Source organism: Symsagittifera roscoffensis, chromosome 2 (assembly GCF_963678635.1).
Source record: "Symsagittifera roscoffensis chromosome 2, txSymRosc1.1, whole genome shotgun sequence".
In the NCBI taxonomy this organism is placed as follows: Eukaryota; Metazoa; Xenacoelomorpha; order Acoela; family Convolutidae; genus Symsagittifera; species Symsagittifera roscoffensis.
The window spans coordinates 84,592,404-84,617,628 of record NC_087063.1 but is presented as its reverse complement, the minus strand read 5'-3'; the positions used below and the strand labels follow the sequence as shown (position 1 = coordinate 84,617,628).

The 25,225-nt window shown below is 37.2% G+C and overlaps 2 protein-coding genes and 1 long non-coding RNA gene across 8 annotated transcripts; 1 reads left to right on the top strand and 2 right to left on the bottom strand.

Moving 5' to 3' along the window:
* Window positions 1–793: 793 nt before the first annotated feature.
* LOC134840705 (uncharacterized) lies at window positions 794–10,975 on the top strand. 6 transcript variants are annotated; one of them, XM_063856690.1, is made up of 5 exons: window positions 2,974–3,302; window positions 6,019–6,440; window positions 7,390–8,367; window positions 8,582–8,720; window positions 9,999–10,975. In XM_063856690.1, the coding sequence occupies exons 3-5, from the start codon at window positions 7,994–7,996 to the stop codon at window positions 10,839–10,841; spliced, it is 1,356 nt and encodes a 451-aa protein (XP_063712760.1). In that variant the 5' UTR covers window positions 2,974–3,302; window positions 6,019–6,440; window positions 7,390–7,993; the 3' UTR covers window positions 10,842–10,975. The 6 variants fall into 6 exon arrangements, with proteins under 6 accessions (XP_063712762.1, XP_063712758.1, XP_063712760.1 ...); XM_063856689.1 differs by having other exon boundaries at window positions 2,974–4,046; window positions 5,892–6,440; XM_063856692.1 differs by lacking the exons at window positions 2,974–3,302; window positions 6,019–6,440 and adding an exon at window positions 794–2,151.
* Window positions 10,976–14,807: 3,832 nt separating this feature from the next.
* On the bottom strand, window positions 14,808–19,980 carry LOC134840704 (uncharacterized). Its single transcript, XM_063856687.1, has 2 exons — window positions 18,622–19,980; window positions 14,808–15,395 (listed from the first exon to the last, which is right to left on the bottom strand). Exons 1-2 carry the CDS (start codon window positions 19,866–19,868, stop codon window positions 14,933–14,935), a joined length of 1,710 nt encoding a protein of 569 aa, XP_063712757.1. The 5' UTR covers window positions 19,869–19,980; the 3' UTR covers window positions 14,808–14,932.
* Window positions 19,981–23,049: 3,069 nt separating this feature from the next.
* On the bottom strand, window positions 23,050–25,077 carry LOC134840160 (uncharacterized). The gene is made up of 2 exons (XR_010162405.1): window positions 24,961–25,077; window positions 23,050–24,043 (listed from the first exon to the last, which is right to left on the bottom strand). It is a non-coding gene; the product is annotated as an uncharacterized LOC134840160 (long non-coding RNA).
* Window positions 25,078–25,225: the final 148 nt, after the last annotated feature.

The following is a 25,225-nucleotide window of genomic DNA, read 5'->3' as shown; positions in this document are numbered from 1 at the left end:
GTTTCGGTTTCTGCTAGTCATCAATCTCGCATGTCATCACCTCGACATGGTTGAAGGCGCAAAGGATCCGGGTAAACAAAAAACGCTAGCATTCCACTTGTCCAGCAAATTGTCTGCTAACTGTACGACTAGCATTTTTTCGCAGTGTGAAATTGTGTGACTTGCATTTTTCCTTATTTAAAAAAAACTTTTGAGTTTCGCTTCAAGTTTTCGTGTGCAATTCTAAATAAAACAAGACTGCTCGTATCAGGGCGAAGCCTTGAATGTTCCGACTGCCTTTTAGGGTTTATGGAGCAGCAGTAATAACATGAAAAAAATTAAATGAAACAAAATAAAACGAAAATTTTTTTTTCTAAAATTTGAAATTTTTTTCTAAAATTGCGCGTTAATTGTTCCAAATTGGCCAAAATGGCAGTCTTTAAACTCCCATATCATTACGCAAATTGATCACTGGTGAAAATTTATTTTAAATTTAAGCTCAGGACAACAATACCTTTTGAATAATATGAAAAGATTCCGTCAAAAATGGTTGGTTATAAAGTCTTCAAGAATAAAGTGTCGTTATAAAGCGGCTAAAATTATAACAGTGGCAAGAATCTCATTAAAAGGTTGCATTTGGAGATTTGGCGTGTAAATTACTGTTATAATTTCACATATACTTACATCGAAATTTTTATTTTTTTTTATGTATGGCTGAAAAGTTTCTTTTTTGAAAGTTTGAGGGTTTGTAAATCGCGGCTTTTCTGACAAAATTTAAAAATTTGTACTATCTAAAACGAAAAATAAAGTTCTGGCTTCACACAAAAAGATCATGCTGATTTCTGTTAGTTTTATGCAAAAAGACTGCCTATGCCTAGACTACGTTATAGATAAAAAAAATCAAATTTACATGCAAAAAGCTTTTTTTGAAGTTTGTTTGTTTGCGCCTAGAAATGTGTTTGGGGCATAAAAAAGTACCAATAATTTTTTCTCCCCAAATTTTTTTCTCTAGAAATTTTTTCTCCATGAAAACAAAGTGCTAGTCACACAGTTTTCGTGGTATGAAATTGCATGACTAGCGTTTTTCCATGGGCTCTTATTGTGAAATTGAATGACTAAGCATTTTCCTTATTTGGAGATGAACCCGGAAAGAGAAAAACGGCAATATAACTATTTAAAATCAGTCTAAGGAATAAATTTAGCGAATCAATTAACAAGAACAATTTTAGAGAAGAAGATGTGTTAAATAAAGGTAGAATGATGATGATGAATGTGAATGTAACACAAGTACTGAACATAAACTCGTCTGCTACTAAATTGACGCACATAAATTGTGATTGGCTGCCTTATGTTCATTTTTTAAGCAGTCCTCGAAGGTTAATGTCTCAATTATGGGAGACAAAATTTGAGCCGAAAAAAAAATTAAAAAAATTAAACCCAAAAGTTTCTTTGTCGGCTAAATTTTTAACCTGGACCATTATAAGCGTATGTAATTGTTCATGAATGTAGCATTGCGTTGTTAGTTTCAAAATGGTCACAATATCAAAAAAATTTGCCCTGAACGAGAAATTTTCAGCAATGAGCAGCTCGTTCAGGAACTTTGTCAGGAAGACCAAACATGGTTGTTTTCTGTGCATTCTTCCAAAACTTACAATTGATATTTGTTGGGCAAATGCCTCTGTGAAATTAGTATAGATTAGCACCACAAGTACCATCAGAATAAATTAGGGTTCGGCAGAAAAGTTCTCTTCCTTCCTTAAACACACACTGTTAAATATTCAACTGTTGTAAAAAAAGATCAGTTTTGGATACTCTTTGATATTTACCTTTTTTAAGTCATCTAAATAAACCAAATTATTTCAAATTGAATTTGAAGGTGAGCAATTTATTGATCAGTTTTGATAGTTTGACAAACGTTTTGATAGTTTATTCGGTTTTGCGGTACCAGTTTTGTCGGAAGAAGGACCAATTTGAGACCAACTTGTGGCTCTTATGCTGTGCAGACATTGAGGGCCTATATCACGTGACTTATAACATCCTGGTGACACGTGTGCGCCCAGAGCCATTTCCCATTTAGCTTTCCTCTTCCCTTCTCCGCTAATTGGGCTAATTTACCACTCTCCCATAATCTCCCCTCCCATTTTAGTATTCGTCAATCAAACACTGAAATGGGTAAGTACAACTTGCATTATTTTCTTCAATTTGTTTCCTTTTTCGACTTGCTTTTGTCATTTTTTATACTGCCCAAAGCTTTTCTCTCCTTCGATAAAAATTTTGGGACAATAAATATACCGATTACCATTGAACTTGTTTACTGTAAAACGAAATATGTTTAAAAAACTTCAAATGCGCAACATGAACTGAATGCTTTTTGCAAACATTTTTTTTTCGCTTTGTTTTTTTTTTGATCAAAATCAATCTCGTCTAGGGAGAATGTTTAAGGACCATTTGTCGCGTGTTTGTTCCAGAGAATGGGTAATTATTAGTGAGGGAACAGAGGTATAATGGCCTCCTGTTTTATAGGGGCGCCGGCTTTGATCGGACCAGGAGGGGAAATCCGGATTTGTACGTTTGGAATGGAAAGGATTTGACCAAATTGAACAGCAAACAAAATGGAGGAAATTGAAACGAACAAAAAAGAAATCGATATTCGGTCGCGCTTCCTTTTAATTCTTTATCCAAGATCAAATTTTATGCTTTTTGGGGCTGCAATGGCATTACATTAATTTTAAACATTAGGCCATTTGATTTGTTTTTGATCTTAAGAGAGTCTGTCATTTGCTGTTTTCTATCCTCTTAATAAGTTGCGGGTGCCTTTTGGACCAATACGATTTTGAATATTACTTTTAAATCTGAAATGACTGTTTTCAACGGGATATTTACAAATGAAAATTAAAATTTTTGAGGAAATTCAGCTCGAAATTAATTCTGACAATTTAGCTGGTGGGAGACTCTCCAATGACTCGCATAACCTTTGAATGGTAAGCAGTTTTGATTAAATTTGGAGTCTATCTTTTGGGTATTTGGACATAGTTGTAAAATCTGTAGGACACCTCTCTCTGTCTGTACAGTACATATACCCCTGCTAAACCCATTTTAAATCCCAATTCGTTTCCTATCTGCAAATACTAATCAGAAAATGCCCTTTTAGTGCACTTCTCTGACCTGTCTTCTCTCCACTGATTCACTGACTATATTTTCCCCTTCAACTAGACAAGACCACCCTGTATTTTTCGTTTTTCGTTCGTATGCATAAACCACCCGATGTAAAAATCTGCTTCTATACAAATCAGACGAATAAAATGGTTTTTATAGAGACAGAGGTACTAAATGCTACCATCTAACAATTGTTTGAAACATGACTAATATGTGAGCTTGGGTTGAACTGACAGCAACTAGGGTTGATTTGTAATTTCACCATCCGGCTTTTGAACGCTTCTTTTTTCAATGCCAAGTGGAACCCCGGAAGAAGGCTATTAAGAAGCGGATAAGACTGTCGTCATAACTGGCTGACCTTACTTAGTGCAGTTGTCTGGCTGTGATGAATTCATAACTTTTTCTTCCTTCCTCTCTCGGGATTTCATGTCTCATTTGCATGCGATAGTCATTGTTCCCTCTTACGAGCAGCTAAGGTGAAATACATTTATTCTTTTCGACATCAATTTTTTCTTTCTTTTTCAACATGCTTCAAGTTATCACTTATTTAGAAGTTCTGTTTTCTCAAATGAAATAAGACTGCTCGTATTGAAGCCAAGCAAAATTCTTCGACTTTTATGTTTGAAATGTTTTTCCTTAAAAACAAATATTATTTGTTAAAATTTTGGAAAAAGATCAACAATTTGGATTTTTTCCTCCGTTTTTAAAATCATCTTCAACCGGAAATGCCAACTACCAAGTGGCAAAATTGAATTCAGGACTTCATCCTTTTGAAATCTTAACACTTTCCTCTCATCGGTTTCAAAGAATTTGGAGTCGTCGAAATCTCTGGAAATCGTCGAAAACTGGAAACAAGCCGCGCAATAATTGTTCCAACTTTCGGAGAAAACGATGAAATATTTGTGCACGGGGTATTTTTTCGCCAGACAAACTTTGTCGTTTTAACTAGCATTCTTGACTGAATTTGTAATGCATTCTAAAAAACGTTCTTTTGGCCAACTTGGAATAATTAATGCGCGCTATTGAAATTTTTCTATTTTTACGTAGCGCAAACGGCGTTTTATTTTGGCTCAGAAATTTTTGTTCCAACTTTCTAAGTTTTTTTTTTTGAGAAATTCATCAATATTTCTTAGAGCGAAGGCTGTTTAATAAACATTAAAAGGCTGTCGGAACATTCAGGTCTTCATCCTCATAGGAGCGTCTTGTATTTAATATACGGCCACCTTGGCCAGAATTCGGTATAATTCTCTTTAGGTTTTTGTGTATTTTGTGACCATCGCGTAACACAGGTCTGTTTCGAGTTTCTCGGCCAATAAAAACAAGTTTCAGGTATGTTTTGGGAACTTTTCGACTATTTTGACCTCAAATGTCTGCTCTACTTTGGTTGATCCAATTGATATGTATTGACCAAAGCCTCAGCCAATTTCGGGTTATGTTTTCGACTTTCAGAAAAGATTAATTTACCAAAATATGATTTTCGGGTAAAATCACGGGCTCATTTGTCAAATCAGATGACGATGGTCGAGCTCTCTTTCGACCGTGCTGCAGATATGTTTGTCGAACGCGCTTAGGATTTGTATAAATCTGGCTCGAGGTATGTTTAGACTTAGCTCTTCCAAAATGTTTTGGCCGTGCTCGAGGTATGTTCCGAGTGTTTGCTCAGCCCAAACCCCTGAATAGATTTAGTCTTTGTAGCAGACATTTGACGTTACTACTTTGAAAGGTAGATCGTGAAAGAAGCACTTTGACTAGTGAAGGGATATAATTTTGCCTAAACATAAGAATTTGGTTTTTTTTCCGATTCAGGTCTTTTTCTAGCCAAGTTTCTTAATTCTGCTCTGGTAAGTCAAATAACATGCCTTACATGGCTTGCAAATTTGCCTTAGCTGCCTAAAAAGCAGTTAAAGACCTAATTTGAAAAAAATACGAAATCAGCAAATATATAGTTGAACATTTGTTTGATGGTTATTCGTTATTTAATTGTTATTTTTTATGACGGACAATTTTTTTTAAAATTTATTGCAACATTTTGCAAGCTCGAAGCCTTTGTACTATTTTGAGATATCCATTTTTGGTGTCGGACCCTAAAAAGTTTTTACCAAGCTAGAATTAAGTGGGCCGAATCACCGATTTTTTACAAAGAAGGGAAGACCGTGACCACTTCTCTGCCGCTCCCAAGATTTTTTGAGCTGAAATTGACATCTGAATTTCAAAATTGATTCCCACCAATTTGCACAGTCTTCCATTTGAATAGGCGCGGATCTAAGAGTTTAGCAAGGGGTAATATTTCAGAAAAAAAAACACTTTCGAAAAAACCCCCATGTTTCAATTCGACCAAATTTATTTTCCCAGAACACTACAAAGTTTTTCTGGCCACAAGTGAAATTACTACGTTTTTTTAAAAAAAAAACTGTGCCCAAAAAAGCGCTCTCCATCCAAATTTTAAGGGTTTTTTGACGCAGACGGTGTAGTCACTACACGATGAAGCACAGTAGTGTTGAAATTGTGTATCCCTTGCTTACTTTCTGATTATGACGTCTTTCGACAGGAGTATGTATGAATGTATGTTCACATATGCCTCTGGTCATTTTGAACATGTATGTTCATCTCATCTCAAAGAAACTCTTTGAACTTCCTTTTTTCTTTCTCCTTCAAACACTTTTTGTACATTTCTTGTATTTTGTTCCCAGCCGTCTCATTTTCTGGGCCGGAGGCATTTCTGGCGCCAGTTAAGCAGGGATAAAATTAAACTGCAGCTTAGTTGCGAAATATCGGAGCTTCATCGTCATAAAATGAAGGGAATGTTTGCAGCTTTACGACCTGTTAACTTGTTTGTCCCGAGTGTGGTCGCGCTGCTCACTGACCCATAAAACCCCAAATTAGGATCCATTTTGGAATTTGCCCGGTGAGAGGAGAGGAGAAATTTGATCTCTGTGGGAAATGCGGCCAGTATTTGGGAAGTATTATTCAGTGTCAAAATATGATAACTGTGAAGTTTATCGTCCAAATCCCTGACCGAGTTAAATCACAGTTGGCTGCTCACTGTTAAAATCTAGTATTTAATGTGTCACTTTTCAACACGATTCTTATTTCTCTCTGGCACAAAATTAAACCTATTCTGTCTTTATTAGTACCTTATTCTATAATTCAAGCTCTCTAATATTGTAATTCTACTTTTGATTCTGCCGGCACGGGGGTGCTGTTTTTTTATTCTTCCAGTTATGACAAAATGACTATTTTGGAAATGCAGCAGTGGTCTCGTGGTCTCAGTTGGACTATCTCTCTCTAGATGGGGTTGGCGAATGGTAAGAGTGGCCACGCTCCTTTTAAAAATCAATTTCAAATTTTTACCATCCGCTCTTGTTTATAAAGTGCGTCTCTGAGGAGTAAAGAAGGTGGGGTAATAAGGGAAGGGGAGATTAGCGTCACAGGTACTTCTGCCCTCTCTCGTCCCAATCGAACGGAAGAAGAAAAACCACTTTTGCAGCCAACTGCGGAATTAAGCCTATCACCCCAGAATATAATGAAAAGTTTGGCCCGATAACACAGTTCTTTTTTTTTTCAGTTGGCATCCAAACTGCGTTTCCATATCAAAATATTGTTGGTTGGGATGCAAATAAAGCAGACTGACTGCCTCTTATAAACAAAAAAGCCCATTTATCATAACTGACCCAAATCTGATCAAATATGCATTTTTCAGTCAGCAACAACTTCTGAAGCAAAGACTCTTTCGTCTACGGCGAAACATCTTTTTTAAGGCACAACTTCAGCACAAATTTTATTTTATTAGAAATGAAGAACAGAAAATAATGTTAGCTATGGCCGAAACAACCTAATTATCTAAATCAGAGGCGAGTCTGAGATTTTCTCTAGAGGGGTGGAAGCGAACTTTCAAAAAACTTTTGAACATTTTTGTCGCATTTTTAGGTCGATCGATTTGATTATCCGAGCTTTCCCATAAACTCTGATTAATCGAAAGTACATGTTTGAGCCGCAGTCAATTATCTGAAATATCAGTAAAAAATAGCGTTGTGAGAACTTTTTGGCAGTTTTGTTCTGACAAAAAAAATGCGTTTTCGGCGTGGCTCTCAATCAAAATTAGTTTTGTAATGACAAAAAAATTTGGAAAACATTTTACGGTCGGTCGGCCGAAACTGGATGCTTTAAACTAGTAGCAAAGGGGTCCCTTTGTGTGTCGAGGTGGTAAAATTTGCAACTTCTTACAATTAAACCATTGGTTTCATGGTGTTTCAGGACTGTTAGCATTGTTAACCTGCACATTTCCAGCAATAATCTCAACATGTTCTGCCCGCATCCAAATTAGCCCAATTATCGGCTGAGGAGAAAGCAGATTTGCGCTCTGCCCTCGAGTATCATATCGTTGTTCATTGTTTTAGTTGATCAAATTCACTCAATTTTACTCTCTTGTCTTTCTCCCCTTCTGTGTCATAAAGTTCCCCCTCTTGTCTTACCATTATCTCATACCATCATTACCATCGCCCCTTCTTCCTCTTCTTACCAATTATCTCCCCCACGCCAATCCGGTTATTGGAGAAGCCCAGAGTCATTGGAGTGGAATTGGCCTTGAAGTATCTCCCACTTTTGCTCTGGTCCCCATTTAAGACCAGCCACCTGAGTCGAGCAGCACCACAAGAGCCCCTTTGGTCATAAGAAGCTTATTCTCATTTTACAATCTCCTCATTATTCTCCTCAAGATTCCAGCCCAACTGTAAACTCACTTTAAATGAACAAATCGGGATACGTGGAATAAAACTGGGAAAAGTTCAATATTTACAGCCTGCGACCTTTTTGATTGCAAACTTTTTATAATCACCTGAAATCTGGCAATTTAGAAGTTATGGTTGAGGTATTAGCAGCTCAAAACGACCTCTGTAGTTATCTGCAACGAACCCACATCACATCAAACCGAATGATAGCCTCCAACGTTACCATCCAGGGATCCCAGACTTCCCGAGGACTCCTCGGCAGCTCCTCGCGATTAGGAACCCAAGAGGAGTCTAGACTTCAGGGGGAGTTGTCATTACGTGGAGATTTAAGGCCGAAGAACGACATCTTCTCTGAGAACCTGGATGTGACCCTGGATCTTCTGGAGGAAGAGGGCGAGGAAAGTGCAAGTGTGAAGGACATGTATGAGAACATGTATCAGAGTGTTTCTATGATCTCCACCAACTGCAGTTTGGCGTCGGCGGACACCAGCAGCATCGCATCCAGGTTATATTCTTAAACTTTTTTAAATAAGTATTAATGACAAAATTTTATTCAAAAAAGTAAAGACCAATGATAGAACATTTTCTGCTGTGAAAAAAAAAGACAATAAAATAGAAATAAGTAGAACGGGTTGTTCATAACTACAGGCGCTTTGATTTTATAAAAGAAAAGCTTTAATGTTGTTCCTGGTTGTGTGTAAAAGAACTAACTGTTTTAGCCATGGGGACTACGATATTCCGTTTGAAGAGAGCTACTACGTGAAGAAGAAGCTCTTGGCTGGCAACAGCCGACTCTCCAATGAACTCACTCAGCCCCAAGTGGACTCGGCACTGGACCGACTTAAAATCAACGAACAGGTTAATAAGTTCACAAATTGTGACAGTTGTTTCACTTGAGTTAAGAGCAGTCGTCTCTGAAGTTGAACTAGAATTGGTTTTTCGAACATTTTCATGGTCATCAGTCGTTTGCCAATTTCATTCAAACTGTTCTATGCCATAGTCTGCTGCTTGTTTCAAAACTGTAATAACTTAAAACATTATGGTTAAATTTGTTTGATCGATGAATCAAGCTCAATTTATGAACTACATCTAATCAGGTTATGTTGGCCGTTTTTCCTATGGATAACTATTCTTCATCAAAATTTCAACTGTCAGGATCTATTCAAATTGCTGTTTTCAATTTTTCAGCGCCGAGAAAATGTGGTCTACGCTTTTTGTTTTTCAGACTGACAGATTATGAATGTTGACCGAAACTTGATTAGAGGTTAAAGGTTAAGCTCTAATTAATTTTCCAAAGTTTCAACGTTATAATAGCTTTCATGCACTTTAAACCTAATTTAATTGCCCTTTCTCCATCAAAAATTAATAGAAAACTTAGCACAAAAAGTTTTTTAAAATGTAAACATTTTTTTGTATCTTTTTCTTCGAAGTTTCTTCTTTATTTGTACTTTTCTATTTCGATCATTGTGGTCAAAACTATTCGTGCTAATTGCACAGCAACCGGCTATCCTTCTCTTATTGACTCTTTTCGTCGAAAAAATTTTTGGAAAAAAATATTACTGACCAAACTGTGTATTTCGTGAATCGTATGCGGATTCCACAACAGGTTGACAACTGATTTATCAGCGAATCCGCAATACGGCTATTTGTTTTTTACTTTTGCTGTTTTGGACTCCATGGACAAACAAATAAATTGCTGTACTGCCCAAATTTTCTCTAAAAGCAGCCAAAATTGTTGAATCCGAACAACATGCTATATCAGCTCATTGCAGAATCCGCGACTCAATTAAAATTCCGACAAAGTTAACGTTACAAGGTTTTTAAGCGGAAACCACGAAAGTTTTGTAACTGGAATCCATTCACATTTCGTAACATGTTTAAAGAGTTGTCTATGGATTCCAGTGACCTACACACACCAAACGGTCTGCATATCCGGTGCGCAGTTTGACCTCGTAATGATTTTTTTTAAATGTTGAAAAAAAATTCTTTGTTTTTTTTGTATTCCCTTTCTTTTCGTGACGCTTTTTTAGCAACTTTAATTTGTTTTTTTTTTCCTGTTTTTGCTTGATAAGTGTTGTCGGGGTTTTCTGTGCTACTTGCACATCAAGCTGCTATCTTTATTAATTTTGTTTTTAGGTGTCCCAAACTGCAGTCGTTTCACCTCCCTACTTCTTCATCGACTTCGACAACGACCGAATCAGCGCAATAGACCCGCCTAAGTCGAACACAGGCATGGTCAACTCACAGCTATGCTACCAGTCACCTCTTTTCCCCAGCACTGTCAGCCAGAACAAACCAGCAAATAACCAGCATACAGTCATCAAAACAAACAAAAATGACTTTAATTTATACAAACCCGAGTCCAAATCAAAAGACTTCGAACGCACCAACCAAAAACTGAACTCGAAATCAGATAAAGTCACTCTTCAGAAACTGCTTTCGGGTATTAATGAGGAAGGGGCGAACGAAAATCGGGAAAACATTGGTGGGTTCAGTTTGAAAAGCAAAAAACACAGAAGCAAAAGCTCGATCGGGTTCGCATCTAAGAAGTCGTCGCCAGGCGCTGCATGTCTTAGCTACGAGTCGGACGCTTCATCTTGCAGGACTCAGTCTACGGTTAAAACAGCCTACAAAAGCAGCAAAAGTGAGAAGAACGGAGGGTGTGTCAATTGTATGGAGGTGATTGGAGGCCAGTTTAATTATGAGAAGAGGTACAGTTCCAATCAGTCGCACGTGGGCGGTAGTAGTTTGACAGACGAATGCGCCAGTAGTGTCCACTCGGCCTTTACTGACGCGGTCAGTGGAGAATATTCTAGAAAGAATGCCTGGTTCTCGAGGGAGAAGAGGAAGCGAATCAAGAAGATGCTCAAGATGTACAATGCAGAGCACAATAGCAGCCCCACTGATATGCTCCAGCAGAATCTCCCCAATCCACAGAAGAGCCAAAGTAGCCGAAAAGTCCTCTTGGCAGAACTCTAGTCGACATTCATTCATTTTTATCATATGGACCAAAACAGTAAAACACTTTTTGCTAAACAAAGCAGATTTGACTGAGTTGTTAGAAATTAATTAGTTGACTTTGTAATTTAAATTCAATTCAATTTTAATAAATATAGATAGTTTTTTATTTAAAAAAAAGTTGCGACAAAAGTTCTCTGAATAAACAAAAACAATCAGCCAATCACATCCAACCAATTTAAGGCAGAAATAATGTGATAACTGGGGAGCGTAACTTTAGCTTTATAGACAAAAAACATTAGAAAAAGAAAAAAACTTAGTTTTTGATGACTTTTGTTTCAAACGCAACAGCAAAAGTTCCAAAAACTACATTTTAATTGCTCAGAAAAAAAATATTCTTCTCCTCAATGTAAATATGACCCATATTTTTATAACGAATAAAATTCACAACAATTATCCAAAATTTTTAAAAAAATGGCTTTAGAAAGTTTCCGCCAGCAACTGCGCGACTCTTTTGATACAGACCCAAAAACTATCAGAAACTTAACGACAAAATATTCCCTGAAAATTGGATACAAAATTTTCTGCCGCCCGAACATGAAAAATTAAAATAATAAAAAAAGAAGCTTCCTCAAATTCCAAAACAGAGAACTTGGCATTAATGGACCTAGGGCATCAACAAGTAATGAACAACAAATGTTATTCGACGCAAGTCCAGAAAATTGGGTAGCAATTTGTTGCTCCCAAAAATGCCTTAAATGTTTTTTTTTTACCAGAAAAAGTTAAAATTATTGTACTTAAACTTGCTTGCTGTGAAGCAGAAAAGCTCCGAAACTTACCTTCAAATACAAGCGCAATATGTTTCCGGTATTATAAAAACTGAATTTTGGCGGCTCTGCTCTGCAGTTTTGCAGTTACATCCATTTAACAGTAGCAAACTTCAGGAAAATTCAGTTACTTGGATGCCAATGCAATATCGAAAGTCTGCTGCCAAGCAGAAAAAGGCCAGTGACATTTTTAGTTCTGGCTCAGCTATCAATTACTGACCTAGGTTTAAAAATTTCTAAGACTGGTCATTAATTTTGGGATAAACTTAATTGCAATTGAAATTTGGTCATTTTTGATCGCCCGTTTGATCCCCAAGCAGCAAGAAAAATAGGCAACCACATTGAAATCCGTCGCACGTTGGTAGAGCCAGACCATCTTTTTGGACTATGGTTTTTAATCTAAAATCTCAAAAAATCTCTTCATATTTTTTTCGACTGGAACAAGAGGAGCCGAAAGCGGCTCAAAAATCAAAAAGAAACGGTTAAATTCAAAAACTGATTGACTTAAATCTCTTTATCAAGTTGAAAACGTATTAGACAAATATGAACTAACAGAACCTGTTTTTTGTTAACTTATAATGTTAAAAAATAACTTTTGTTTTGGCCATGTCTTAATTGTTTTCCGTTTATTGCTCCGATTTTTGTAACAAAAGTAACGGAATATTTGTGCTCGGGGTGAGTTTTTTTCCTCAGACAAATTTCGACTTTTTAACTAGCCATTTTTGACGGGATTTTTTTTTTACATCATTCGAAAGCTATTGTTGTCCTGATCTTAAATTTGTAAAGATATTTCACCTGTGATCATTTTTTTGTTAAGTTATGGAGGTTTAAAGGTTGCCATTTTGGGAAAATTAAACGCGCGACATTTCGCGCTTCGCGTAAGAGGAGATTTAATCCGTCTTTTCAGTCTAAACTGTAGGTTCAAATTTAAAAAGAAGCTCAAACTACTCTTAAACCTTCTTAAAACTTTTTGAGTACAAGTGATTAGAGAAGTAAGAGTAATTAAAGCTTCTTTTTGAGTTTGTTTGTACAGGTTAAATTGACAAGCAAAATCAGACCATTTTCTTACGGTGAGAAAGCGTGTGCACAAAGTGTGTGCCCATGAATGAAAAAGTTTCCACGTGATATGCCACTCGAACCGAAAGAGTTTTTTGCTGTTCCTGATTTTGGCCGAGACAAAAACCACAACTGAAAAAAAAACGTTTCGCATCCGATAAAATTTGAGCTCTCAGATACAAGAAACAGATGTTTTCCTATAAGAACTATGAAAAGAGCCAATCAAAGACGCTAAAGTTCGGACGAAAGATTTAAACCAAAAACTGAAGTCAAATTTGAGCATGCAACCCGCTAGCTGACATAAATTGGTTGCTAGATGTTACCGAGCTTTTCAAAGTATTCATTAGGTCTGCGCAAAAAAAAGTTTTGATCTGAGCAATAATACAATATTAAAACGCAGGCATTGTCCTGTGTTCAAGTTTTCGTAGTAAATTCAAAGAATTGAATCTGAGTTAACTAAAAAAAAATTGCGTTTTTTTTTCACTCAAGCAAAAGTCTAATACAATTGTGGTCAAGAAATGAGCATTGTTGGTGCCTTGAGTTTAAACATTTTAGTATTGGCAGTTTAATAGCATGTGTTAAATCCATGATTTGGTGGTTGCAAAGCTATACCAAACTGTTCTTATCAGGGCGAAGCCCTGAATGTTCCGACTGCTTTTTAAGTTTTATGGAGCAGCAGTAATAACATAAAATAATTAATTGAAATAAAATAAAATGAAAATTTTTTTTCTTAAGTTTGAATTTTTTCATTGAAAATCATCCCCCCACACGCCGTACAAACTACAAAAGAATAAATTTCGCACCTTTTAACAAATCAATTATGGCATATAAGCTTCTTTCAATTAATTTGGAACGATTTCTAAGACGGATTAAATCTCCGCTCACGCATTAATAGCGCGAAATATAAAGCGCGTTAATTGTCCCAAATTGGCCGAAATGGCAATCTTTAAACCCCCATAACTTTACTTTAAAAATAATCACATCTAAAATATCTTTTCAAGTTTAAGCTCAAGACAACAATACCTTTCAAACGATATAAAAAACTCCGTCAAAAATGGCTAGTTAAAAAGTCGAAATTTGTCTGAAGAAAAAAAAACCCATCCAAGCACAAATATTCAGTTACTTTCGTATCAAAAGTCGGAACAATAACAAGACTGCTCGTATATCAGGGCAAAGCCCTGAATGTTCCGACTCTCCCTTAATTCATATTGATCAATTTTTGTTCAGACTTTCGATACGAAAGTAATGGGTTTTTTTTCTTCAGACAACTTTCGACTTTTTAACTAGCCATTTTGACGGAATTTTTGATATCATTCAAAAGGTATTGTTGTCCTGAGCTTAAACTTGAAAAGATAGTTCACCTGTGATCATTTTCAAAGTAAAGTTATGGTGGTTTAAAGATCTGCCAATTTTGGACAATTAACGCGGGATATATTTCGCGCTATTAATGCGTGAGCGGAGATTTAATCCGTCTTAGAAATCGTTCCAAACTGGTTGAAAGAAGCTTACTTGCCACAATTGACTTGTTACAAGAGCGAAATCTATCCTTTTGTAATGTACATGGCGTGTGGGGGGATGATTTTTATAAAAAGTTTCAAATTTTAGAAAAAAAATTTCATTTTATTTTATAACACTTAATTTTTTTATGTTATTACTGCTCCATAAACCTTAAAAGGCAGTCAGAACATTGAAGGCTTCGCCCTGATACGAGCAGTCTTGTTTTTTTTAACATTTAATGTAATAACATCAAACGCGACATCCTTTTCCATATTTCACTGAATGGCCTCCATTAACTTGAGTATATCCCCCGTATTTTCTGCAATTTTTGAAACTTCTATTTTTGAATTTGAGTTTTGCTTGGAAATATTTGAAGATGAATGGTAGCATTCTGCACCTCGTACGAAATTAATGGTCGATTAGTTATGAATCAGTTCTTAATTCATTCTTAATCTAATTCCTATTTTTTTACTACATCTGAAGTAGATTTTCAGAGTAACGTTTCAATAGTTCCCTATAACTACCAGAAGAAAGCCAGCATAGTACATTTTCCTGTACGCTCTGAGTTGTTTTTTTTTCAGAAAGTGATATTATAATCGAAAATTTAAGTGTTATCTACATTATAAAACTAACATTGCGTTAAACTTCCAGAAGTTGAATGAAAGAGTTTGAATCAAAGTTAATTCTAGAGGTGATTAAGTCTAATTTGTGTAGATAAATGAATTTTAAAATTCACTTTATCTTTTTGAGCTCTAAACCTAAACGCAAAGCGTCGATCGGCGAGCTACTGACCACTAAGTCTTTGCAGCATTCTAGGAAGAACATTGGGCATTCCTTCTGCCAACCTCGTAACTCTTTCAGCATTTCTCCATCAAAATTCCTTTTTTCAGCTTTATCAGATAGCTGCATGCCAATAGAATGCAACCATTCCCTCACTTGACTTTCAGTCCAAGAAAAGAATTCGAGCTCTTTCGCTACTTGCACAGTGGTTTGTGCCGATGTTGCAGCTCCTCCTGATTTGGAATTGGTGCCCCCTTCGATGCTGTGGACGCGACCCAGAACTTCGGGCAGTTTCTCCTCCACGCTAGACATGTCTGGGATCTCGTAGTAGAGAGCGTTGCCCATCATAATTCCCAGCCACCCGTTGGGGGCGAAGTCAGGCTGGGTCTTCACGTAGATCACCTGCTTCTTCAGTCTGAAACAAACTAGTTTTTCTATTAGTCTCAAAGCGATTAGATAAAAAACGCCCCACTCCAAAATGATGACTCAAATCTAGGTTGTGCATATAAGTGACAAATACGCGTCGCCCAAATTCACTGACAAAAATTTTCAAAGAACGTGTCATCAGGCCCGGAATGGCAATTTCCACACATCATTGTTATATAGATATGGGTCAATGAAGACAAAGTGTCAAGTATCTAAAAGCGCAGAAACTGAATTAACAGTTTACAAACCAGTTGTCCTATTCGCCAAGTTAGTGCACAAAATGGAGGAGGCAACAGAAACAACCATAGCCGAAGCGAAATCAAAAATGATTAAAAATGGGGGAGTCAGATGGGGGACTCGGATCGTGAAGAAAACTTTTCCGACCCAAGATGGCACCCTCTTAGTACAACGAGAACAACAAACAAAGCAGTGACCAGAAAGAATACCGGAAACTTCTCTTGTGGACTCTACTTCAGCAACAAAAGGAAACAATCAGGAAACAGGTGTGAAAGCTAGACGAGCAACAGTCCTTGAACGAGAAAAGCTAAACGTAGGATTTATGGTAAAAAAAGGACAGGTACCTCAAAACTTCAAAAAAATGATGAGAACAAGTAGCAAAGAAATCAATAAGAACAGCCACAAAAGTGGCAGACCCATAAAGATTTTTTTGAAAAAGTACAAAATAACTGCCGGCAAAGCTCTGACATTCACAGCTTGGGTGCGAAAATAAGGAAAACAGCCACGTTTACTAAGAAAAAGAGAATTTGCTTTCGTTCTGAACCCATTGACTTTTGACTACGCAGACCATCACGGTAAAATGATTACGTAGCATAAAAAGCCGCACGGAGAACGGTGTTGTTAGCATTTAACAACCTAACTCACCACAACAGCCCATGCTGGAGGAGGACACAGTGCCCGGAAGGCCAATGAAGCCCAGCGAGGAAGAAAGCAGGAGTAGACAACGCATGATAGCAAAAAGAAGATTTAGGCGAAAAAAGGACAGGTGGAAAACGGGAACAGAAAACACCCACGCGGGGAATGAGTTTCCAGTCAGAAGACCAGAATACATGCAGCAAGGAACCTGCCAAGAAAGCAGTTACACCACAGCCGTCAACTTCATCAAGTGAAGAATGACCTTCAACGTCAGAGAACACCGTGCCGTCATCAAAAAGAATTAATCAGAAAAAAAACACCATCAGAAGTGACAGAGACAACAAGAAAAACTGTGAGAAACAAAGAGTCAGCACTAGCCGGCGCACTAGATGTCTCAATAAATGCGCTCGAGGACACACAGAATATTACACAGAAAAAACCATTTGCGATAAGCTCATCAACCAACTAAATACCAAAAAAACCGAAGAAGATAAGTCCGATCAAAGATATGGGGCTCAACAAATTATTACACGAATTCCATCAAACCAAAACCAAATGGTAAAACAATAGACGTTGTTGACTTAGTTTCTCCTTATCCTAATACAAACTCGCAAGCAAACCAGCATGAGATATTGTTCGTAATTGACACACATAGCGAGAAGACCGCAGACAACCACACGAAGGAAGAGACTGACGCATCCCAGAAAGATGCAAAACACCAAGAGGACGTGGACGAGGGAAAGACAAAAAACGAAGCAGAGGTTAAAGCAGCAATTCAACTTCCCGAGAAAGACTACAAAGTGAAATTGCAGTCCCACGGGGGCTCAAAAACTCAATATAGTCCCATAGTGGACTGATAAACTCCAGTCCAACAGCGATTTAAAACTCGATGAGTTTTAACCAGGGAAAATGTTATCTGGCCAAGATTGGCAAATTCCGGAATGGAAACTTCGTATACATGATTGTTAAATATATTTGACCAACATAATTAATCATCGAAATGTATCTATAAAACTTTCATGAACAAATCAGCCACAAAGGCATTTATCTTATCAACCCCATTCTTATCTTTTATGTCTTCCACTGGCAACTCAGAAAACACTATCTCTCACACCTGAAGTATTTTATCCGGAAGCGCCAACGCAACTGCTCCTCCTCGTTTTACTTTCCCCAAGTCTGTAACCTCACGCCACGCTTTGAGTTCGGTCACATATCGATCATAAGGTTTCTTCACACTGTCGAAATTAGGCAGATTCGTGAGTATAAATATATATATATATATATATATATATAAAAGGTACGTGAATTTTGATCTTTTCCTCATAAAGTCAGGAATGAAGATGGACGAAATTTTTTTGGAGTTTGAAAAACGATACAACAAAGTAAAAAGGAGTTACCGCAAGCAGTTTTGGCTTCCAAATTTTAACAGGGCTGGAACACAAGGACAGAAAACTTCTTCAGACTGCTGTGGATTATCGTCTGAAAGGAACTCTTTTCACTCAGACTAACGCATATTTGCGTAAGTGTTTTAGAGATCAGTCTTGTAGACCGGAGTCAAATGGACCAGCTATCAGGACTGAAGAAGTCAATGCGGCATGGATTGGCAGGAGAGGAGCTTACTCGAAACGGGCATGGCTTTGCAAGTTGGGGTTCTTTTCTAGGTGGATTTAACAATCGCGGAAACACAGGTCAGTTTAGTTGAATTCAGTTTGGTGGTAGTCAATCTGGGATACAGAAGAAGAATATGAATCCGTCAGATGCGGACGGTAATCCAATGAGGTGCCGTTCTTGTGATTCAGTCCATTATTTAGGGAAGGATTGTCCTCATTCATATGAAAACTTGAAGAAAGTTTTCTGGGCAATCTGGGCAACTGGTCATGACTCAGAAGAAGTAGCCCTTTTCACAGGAGCTTTGAGACAAGACACTTATGTATGTATATATAGATACATTTTGATGATTATATATGTTGGTCAAATGACCTTGTGTATATGAACACAAATTGATTGTGCAAACAGTGCAGAACCTAAATAAATAGTTTACAAACCAGTTGTCCTATTCGCGTTAGGACAAGTTATCGTAGTTTGCCAATCCGTTCGGATTCGGTATTAAACATGGCTCATGCTCGACGGTGTGACAGAACGAAACAGACCTTTGGAAATTAACATAATGCGGGCCAAGAGAGGTGTCAATCAAACCATATGCGACCTACCTTATGAAAAAAAATTACTTCCATCCTATTGATTTCAAGTTGCGTAATCTTTCTAGGTTTCTTCACATGTTTATAACACAAAGGAACTCGTTCGTTTTTCTTTAGATAATGTTATAGTGGTGTAAGCATAACCTGAATGCGTATTCTGCTTCGGATCTGCACGCCTGACTGTTCTTGTAGTCCTCCGAGTAGCAGCATATGATCACACTTGCATTCTCAATGGCCTCGGCCATTCGTTCTAGAATATTCCCCTCCATCTTCTCTATGTCTATCCACACTTTTTTGCCCGACTGTTTGAACTTCTCTGACAGTTCTCTCGCTACTTCCTTCTGCTTCCAGCAGTAGCTTATCATCACATGCTGTTCCTCGGGGTCTTCAGACACCTTCTGTTGCCCACTCTGAGGCTGGTCTACATTAAGTTGGAACAAGATTCCAGAAGCTGCCGCTTTCACATCCTCACTATGATGCTTCTTCATCGTTTTGATCGTGTCTATCAGCAGAGTGTTCGCAATGATGATCTCAGCCGCACTTTTCTGGAAAGCCAGAGTCCACAGAGTTTCCAGACCGAGTTGTAGCTCCTGCTCATTCTTATGGGACACTATCGCTTTGTTGCATGTGTCCACGAGACCTTTCGGTATCAGCGTTTCCGCATTGTCAGCGTTCTTCACCAGTCGCAGTATACATGCTAGGATATCTGCGGCCGAGAATCCGATGGATGAATTGTGGTCCGAGTCTTGCAGAGACTCCTGCAGGATGCTGTGGATATAGACCAAGTTGAACTGAGTCGCTTTGAGAGCATCCGGGTTGGCGTCCAAATCAGCCGCGTACGAGAGCACGAACAGAAGTTCGTTGGTCAGTCTATTGTCATTGGAGCCAACATGCATGTAATGGGTGCATAGCTCTACCAGTCCCGCTTTTCGAAGAACCAGCCTCGAGTCTGGGTATGACCTCATTTCGTTGTAGCAACAACACAGCAGCCTGAACACTCGCTCCTCTGATTCGCTTGTTGGCAACTCATACACACTTTTATCCCTCATGCAGTTCAGAAAGGTCAGATGGAGGTCAACTTGAATAACAGCTCTGCCTATTTCTTCAGACCCATTGTAGAGTAAGTTCTGCATCAACACCATTAGCCTTGTTGTGTTATTACCCCAGTGATTAATCGGGTCTGCTTTCTGGTCCAAGATCTTTTTGATGACCTCGAGTAATCCCGATGCTACCAAATGCGCGCTGTAAGCATGTTTGTGTTGTTCCGTGCGGAGGGTTCGGACTGCTTCATGATGATTGAAATAGTTAATTTGAGCTGCGAAATCTTCATTCAAGTTGGCTCCTTTTAATGCTTCCACAAATGATTCTAACTTTTTGATCTTTTCTTCCATTTTGATGCTTTCTTATATTTTAACCAAATCAGCTCAGCAAACTAATTCAATATGAAGAGTGATTGAGATATGAAGTTGATCTGAAGTTGGTTCTCGAAGTTTGCTTTTAACGAATTCATTTACTTTGTCGATTACTAAAATGTTGAACCCAGAAGTGGTATAACAATGATTGCTTACTGACGCTAAAAACTTCTGCCATTTGTTGAAGGTTCTTTAATAAATCAAATTCACATATTCCATATTATGAACACTTTAATGACAAACAAAAACAATCCACCAACATTTTATGTCCTCTAAATTTTGGATCATGATAATTTTAACACACACACACAAAACTGCCACTATCAAAATTTGGTACATATACAAAAACAGTCCAACACAAAATAGTCCAAAAAATCATGTAATGAAGGAAAAAACCGTCCAATACAAAACAGTCCGGCTTAAGGTCGCCGGCGATAACCGGCTCTAAATTTCGTATTAAGTCCTACCTTCTGTTAGCAAGCTCGCAACACGTTGGCGCGACTGCAGCGGCCACTATTTTCTTCGTTATGTTTGTTGAACAAAGGACAATTCTCGGTCTACCAGCTTGTTGAAACAATTATTACTTGGGACTGTTTTGTATCGGAATGTTTTTCGGTTATTTTCATACTTTTCCGGACTGTTTTATTTTTTGAAACCTTTCGAATTTTTTAAAAACATAATGCATAAATGAAAAACTGATTTTTATACAGAAGCAAAGAAACTTTAGTGGATAGACAATACATTTTTGCAGCAATGGGGTCTCATTTAAAGCAATAGTTTATTGAACGCAACCGGATACAAAAATACCATGGATTGGGTATTACTGGCCTCGCAGAAGATTTTGCATACTGTTGGCCAGGAAATTTTGGTTGAAGAATGCAAAACCTATGATTTTGACTGGTTATTTGAAAAATTTGTGAGTCATCAGATTATTGTTCCGACTATTGAAAATGGGAAGGAACGTTCTATTCGGGCCTGTTTTACTTTCTTTTTTTTTCTTGCACACTCAGATACCATAAACAATATTTGGACTGGGTTGAGTGATATATCATACTAAAGCCCTTACAGTTGTGATTCGACCCACAATAAAATATTTCAAAAAAATTCCCAGTGTCGAGAAAAACCGATTTAAAATTTCTGATTTTTCGTCTCATTTCGAGCGAATAAAGCGAGCGAGCAGTTTTATTTTAATTGGCTAAAAGCTTACATTAGCCAATTTAAAACGTATAAACTTAGTTTTACTTGGGTAACATTAGTTTACTTTGAGTATTTTTGCTATTTTTTTTAGTTTTACAATTTTTTTTAGTTTTCTGCAAAAATTGTTTTACAATTTGCTTAATTTAGTATGGCTGTCGAATATACCTAACGCTCAGCTCCTTTTTTGACACTTTGCCGAAAAAAAATAATTTGAAAACAACTTTGTTGTCTTTTTTAAAGACTATGGTGGGAACATTCTGTGCTACTTGTACAGTAACCAGCTATCCTTGATTCGTCTTGTTTTTGACTGGCTATTTGAAACTTTTTCAATGTCAAATGTGCCTCATATACTATATGCGTCCAATATTTACTCACTATAATTGTTTTTTTTCCCAAAAAATGTAGAATCACAATCATAATATGTTTTATTAATAATTAAAACTATTCCTTAACTAAGATGAGTTAAAAACTGAATTCCAGAAGATCCTTTCTTCATTCACTTTCACTCTTATTTATTTTTGTAGACTTTTTTGTTCCGACTTTTGAAGAAAATGAGGACTATAAATGTTCGGAGCATTTTTTATTCAGATCATTTTTCAAAACCAAATCTCTGTGATCGATCCATGGATCTTCGTTGGCCTCGCTGGGATCGCACATCACTGTATCCACCTCACACGCATTTTAGATTTGTGAGGCGTCATGGAGCTTACTGAGGGCTGTTGATCTATATTTTCAATAATTGGAAATTTATGTAAAATTTTAATATTTCAGTTTCAATTAGAAGACATGTTTCGTTTGCATCATATCCAAAGCAACTACCATCGTTTCATTCTTTTTGATCATTTATTGATTTTTTGAAGTATTTTTAAATGTGAAACGTGTTTCCGTATTCTGACTTCTCTATAATTTTCATTTTCTTGGCTTTTTTAAATCTTTTCCAGGTAATACTTTCAAATGGGGCTCTATAGCAAAAACTACTTTTGGAACTGTTTGGTTCAATCCATCATGGGGACCAAGTTAACATCTCTCTCCAAAGCCGTTTTTTTTGGGGGGGGGGATGTTAAGTTGGTACTAAATTACGAACTTTTAACCAATCAGAATCGAGCATTTTACAAGCAGATCAAATGCTAAGATGGAACATTTTAATGATCTTACCTTGGTATATCTGGAGGGGGGGAAGGATATGCTTTTCTGTCAACTATCTAGGAACCGATCTATCCATCAGGTGAACTAAAAGTTCCGTTCAGTTCACAAAAGGTTTTGAGACGACTGTTTCATAGATTAGAGTTTATAATTAGAAGCAAAAAGTTCGAACAGACAGAATTAATTAAAATGAGCAATCAGTGCTTTCCGACGTTTTTTGCATGCAAAATCTGAAGCCGAACAACTTTGAATTTTTTGTCAGAATACATTCAAATTGTAAGCTACCGTTTTTTAATGTTTTACAAAGACGAATATCAAGGATTCAATTTCAACCGCAAAAATTGAAAGATCAGTCCGCCCAAAAAAAAACAAACGTAATTGAAGATGATCAAATCATTCTTAATTTGGAAAATAATCGCAGAAAAACATTAGCCACCCTGAGCAAAATTTTTCCTGGTTCATGGTACACCATTCGACGCTTTAATTGCCTACCGTGGTTATAGGTTTTGCGCGAAAACTCTGCTTTATGAACTTTCGACGCTATGTTTATTTCAATTTTAATTTCCGTTGATGTCTAGACAGTTGCTCTTTTTAATTAATTCTGTCTGTCCGAACTTTTTGCAACTCTCTATAGACATAAAACTAAAGTCACTGCTTGTTTTTGCCTGCTTGAATGCGAAAATTGTTAAACGGTTTTTTAATATTTTGAGCTACCAAAGGGCTGGCAGCAGCTAAGAGAAGAAAGTGGTCAAAACATATGATGTTACTGCTGCCTTTCGAGGTGCGATTATTTGTCATAATCAATTGCAGAAAAGAAAAGCATAGCTAAATTAGTGAATTTCTTTGAATGTTGATACAAATAAGTGGTGAACAACAAATTAGTGAAAATTAGCATTCCTTCTGTGGCCTTGAGGTGTTCTCGATGTGAAATGACTGTCTAGAAGGATCTTTACTTTTGTGGATTCATTTTATACGAGAATGGACGGACAAGCCGCTTTTTGACAATCTCATCTTCCTCGTCGTTGTCTTCAGTTTCTTCACGCCCTCCTTCCTCAACTTCATCGTCTTCCTCTTCTTCTTCTTGTTCAGCTCTGTCTAATTCGTCTGCTATCTCTTCTGCAATTCGTCTCAAACGTTCTTTTTCAACCTCGTCTTCAGATTCGTCGGGATAATCATTCAGAATCCCAAACACATCAGCAGCTCCTCGTTTTCTGGCCTCTACCGTTTGGTAGGGGTACATGTTGGTCCCGCTTATTCCCTCGGACAGTCGCTTGTGACTCCACACTGGACGGAAGTGTCTTCTCGCTCCGCAGTCGCCCAAGAAACACAACCCAACAACCAGAGCTGAGAGGAGAAAAATTGGCGCCAAATTGGACTTCAACATTTCAAAAAGCGCTTTTGAATTCAGTTAATCAAAATCTGACAACGTTAGTTGAGAACTGGGCGTTTTTTTTCAGATTTTTTGAAGCTGTTTATTTTTGACACCGCTGTTTATTTGTTTGTTTGCCGACCGTCAGCTTTGATTTTTATAACTGTAGATAGTTAATATTATCAATGTGACTGCAATTGTTTGGATAGTGGTTGAAGGAATCTTGAGTTGGATGGATTGTGCAAAATTAATATAGCACCTCCGGGACTGAAGAGGCCGAGTGGACTGGAATTGAAGAAAGGAAGTATTGTGATTGATTCAATACCGCTAATGTTTTATTATTTGCTAAGTCTGATGGCTGCTTCCAAAGGAATCAAAGAAGAGCTGGCATGAAAAATGTATGGATGATCTTGACAGTTGAACACACCTGCGCACAGGAAGCACTCTTGAACAAAAAGAGAGAAATAAGAAAAGAGAAAAACGCTGTCCAAAATTTACGAAAAAACAAAGAAGTTTCAAAGGTAACATCGGAAGAAAATAAATATGACGCAGACCTTTTCCGGCAGGAAAAAAACAGTATTCAGTATTGACCACCTGAATTATCGATAGCACTGAACATATTGAGAAACGGCTTTAATCCTATATTTGAGAGCCGGCTTTGAAGTTACTTCTCATTTGGGAGAAATAACTTTGCTAATTTTTTATTCAAGCAATAAAATATTGCAAGGCCAGGACATTATGGTCTTCATCCAGAAGTAGTTTCTTCCATTCTTAGACGCCAGATGTTGCTGTTTTGTCGCTAGTCTACATTTAAGACGAAGGTTAAGGGTCCATGTCTTTCCCACTTGGGCCCAATTTAACTCGAAATCCTTATATTAACACAACTTCGAAGAACAGGAAAAGCTTACTTTTTACAGAAGAAGTAGCAATACTTCTGGAAAATTTTTGATGACTGAAGAAAAAAATTTTTTCTGCTCGCACCATAAAATTGGGGGCACCATAAAATCGCACCATAAATTGTCATTTAATTCTCGTAACATGAAGCAATTTTTATGCATGGACGGAAATTTTTACTTTGCACAATATTGCATATTTGCACAAAAAAGTGAATAATCAACAGGCTTAATTTCCAACAAGTTCAAAAACGGAATTGAGCGGGTGTTGCATTATAGTTATTTCATTCATTGGTGACTTCAAACTGTTCATGTGAAAAACCTAATGCCTTTTAAATTACAGAAGTTTACTATGCTGTTACAGAATTTGAGTTTAAAACAGTATTGCAGAAAAACTAGCTCTCCTAACGAAGTCAGAGGAAAGAGAAACAAACATACAAGACTTCGAAGCTAAATTGAATGTGATTACCTCTTTCTGAGGACGCAACTTGCCACGCTCACTTTCACCGCAGATATTTTCCCCTTATACCGTGGCTATGGCAGCATACACTAATGGCAGCATACACTAAGGCACAAAATTATCTATAATCCTGAAAAAGTTATATTGATGATCAGACACTATCAGCGAAGTTTCCCTTTATTGCTCCTTTGAGTTTTGTTGAAAAAAAAACTAAGTGAACCAAAAAAAACTAAGTGAAAACCAAAGTCTCGATAAAAAACAACTAGGAGTCCAA

Coding starts and splice junctions, on each gene's coding strand:
- LOC134840705 (XM_063856692.1), top strand. CDS start 7,994: ATGGTTGAGGTATTAGCAGCTCAAAACGACCTCTGTAGTTATCTGCAA. Junction 8,368..8,581: donor ACCAGCAGCATCGCATCCAG/GTTATATTCTTA, acceptor TAACTGTTTTAG/CCATGGGGACTACGATATTC. Junction 8,721..9,998: donor GACTTAAAATCAACGAACAG/GTTAATAAGTTC, acceptor TTTTGTTTTTAG/GTGTCCCAAACTGCAGTCGT.
- LOC134840704 (XM_063856687.1), bottom strand. CDS start 19,868: ATGGAAGAAAAGATCAAAAAGTTAGAATCATTTGTGGAAGCATTAAAA. Junction 15,396..18,621: donor GAAGCAGAATACGCATTCAG/GTTATGCTTACA, acceptor AGTTTGTTTCAG/ACTGAAGAAGCAGGTGATCT.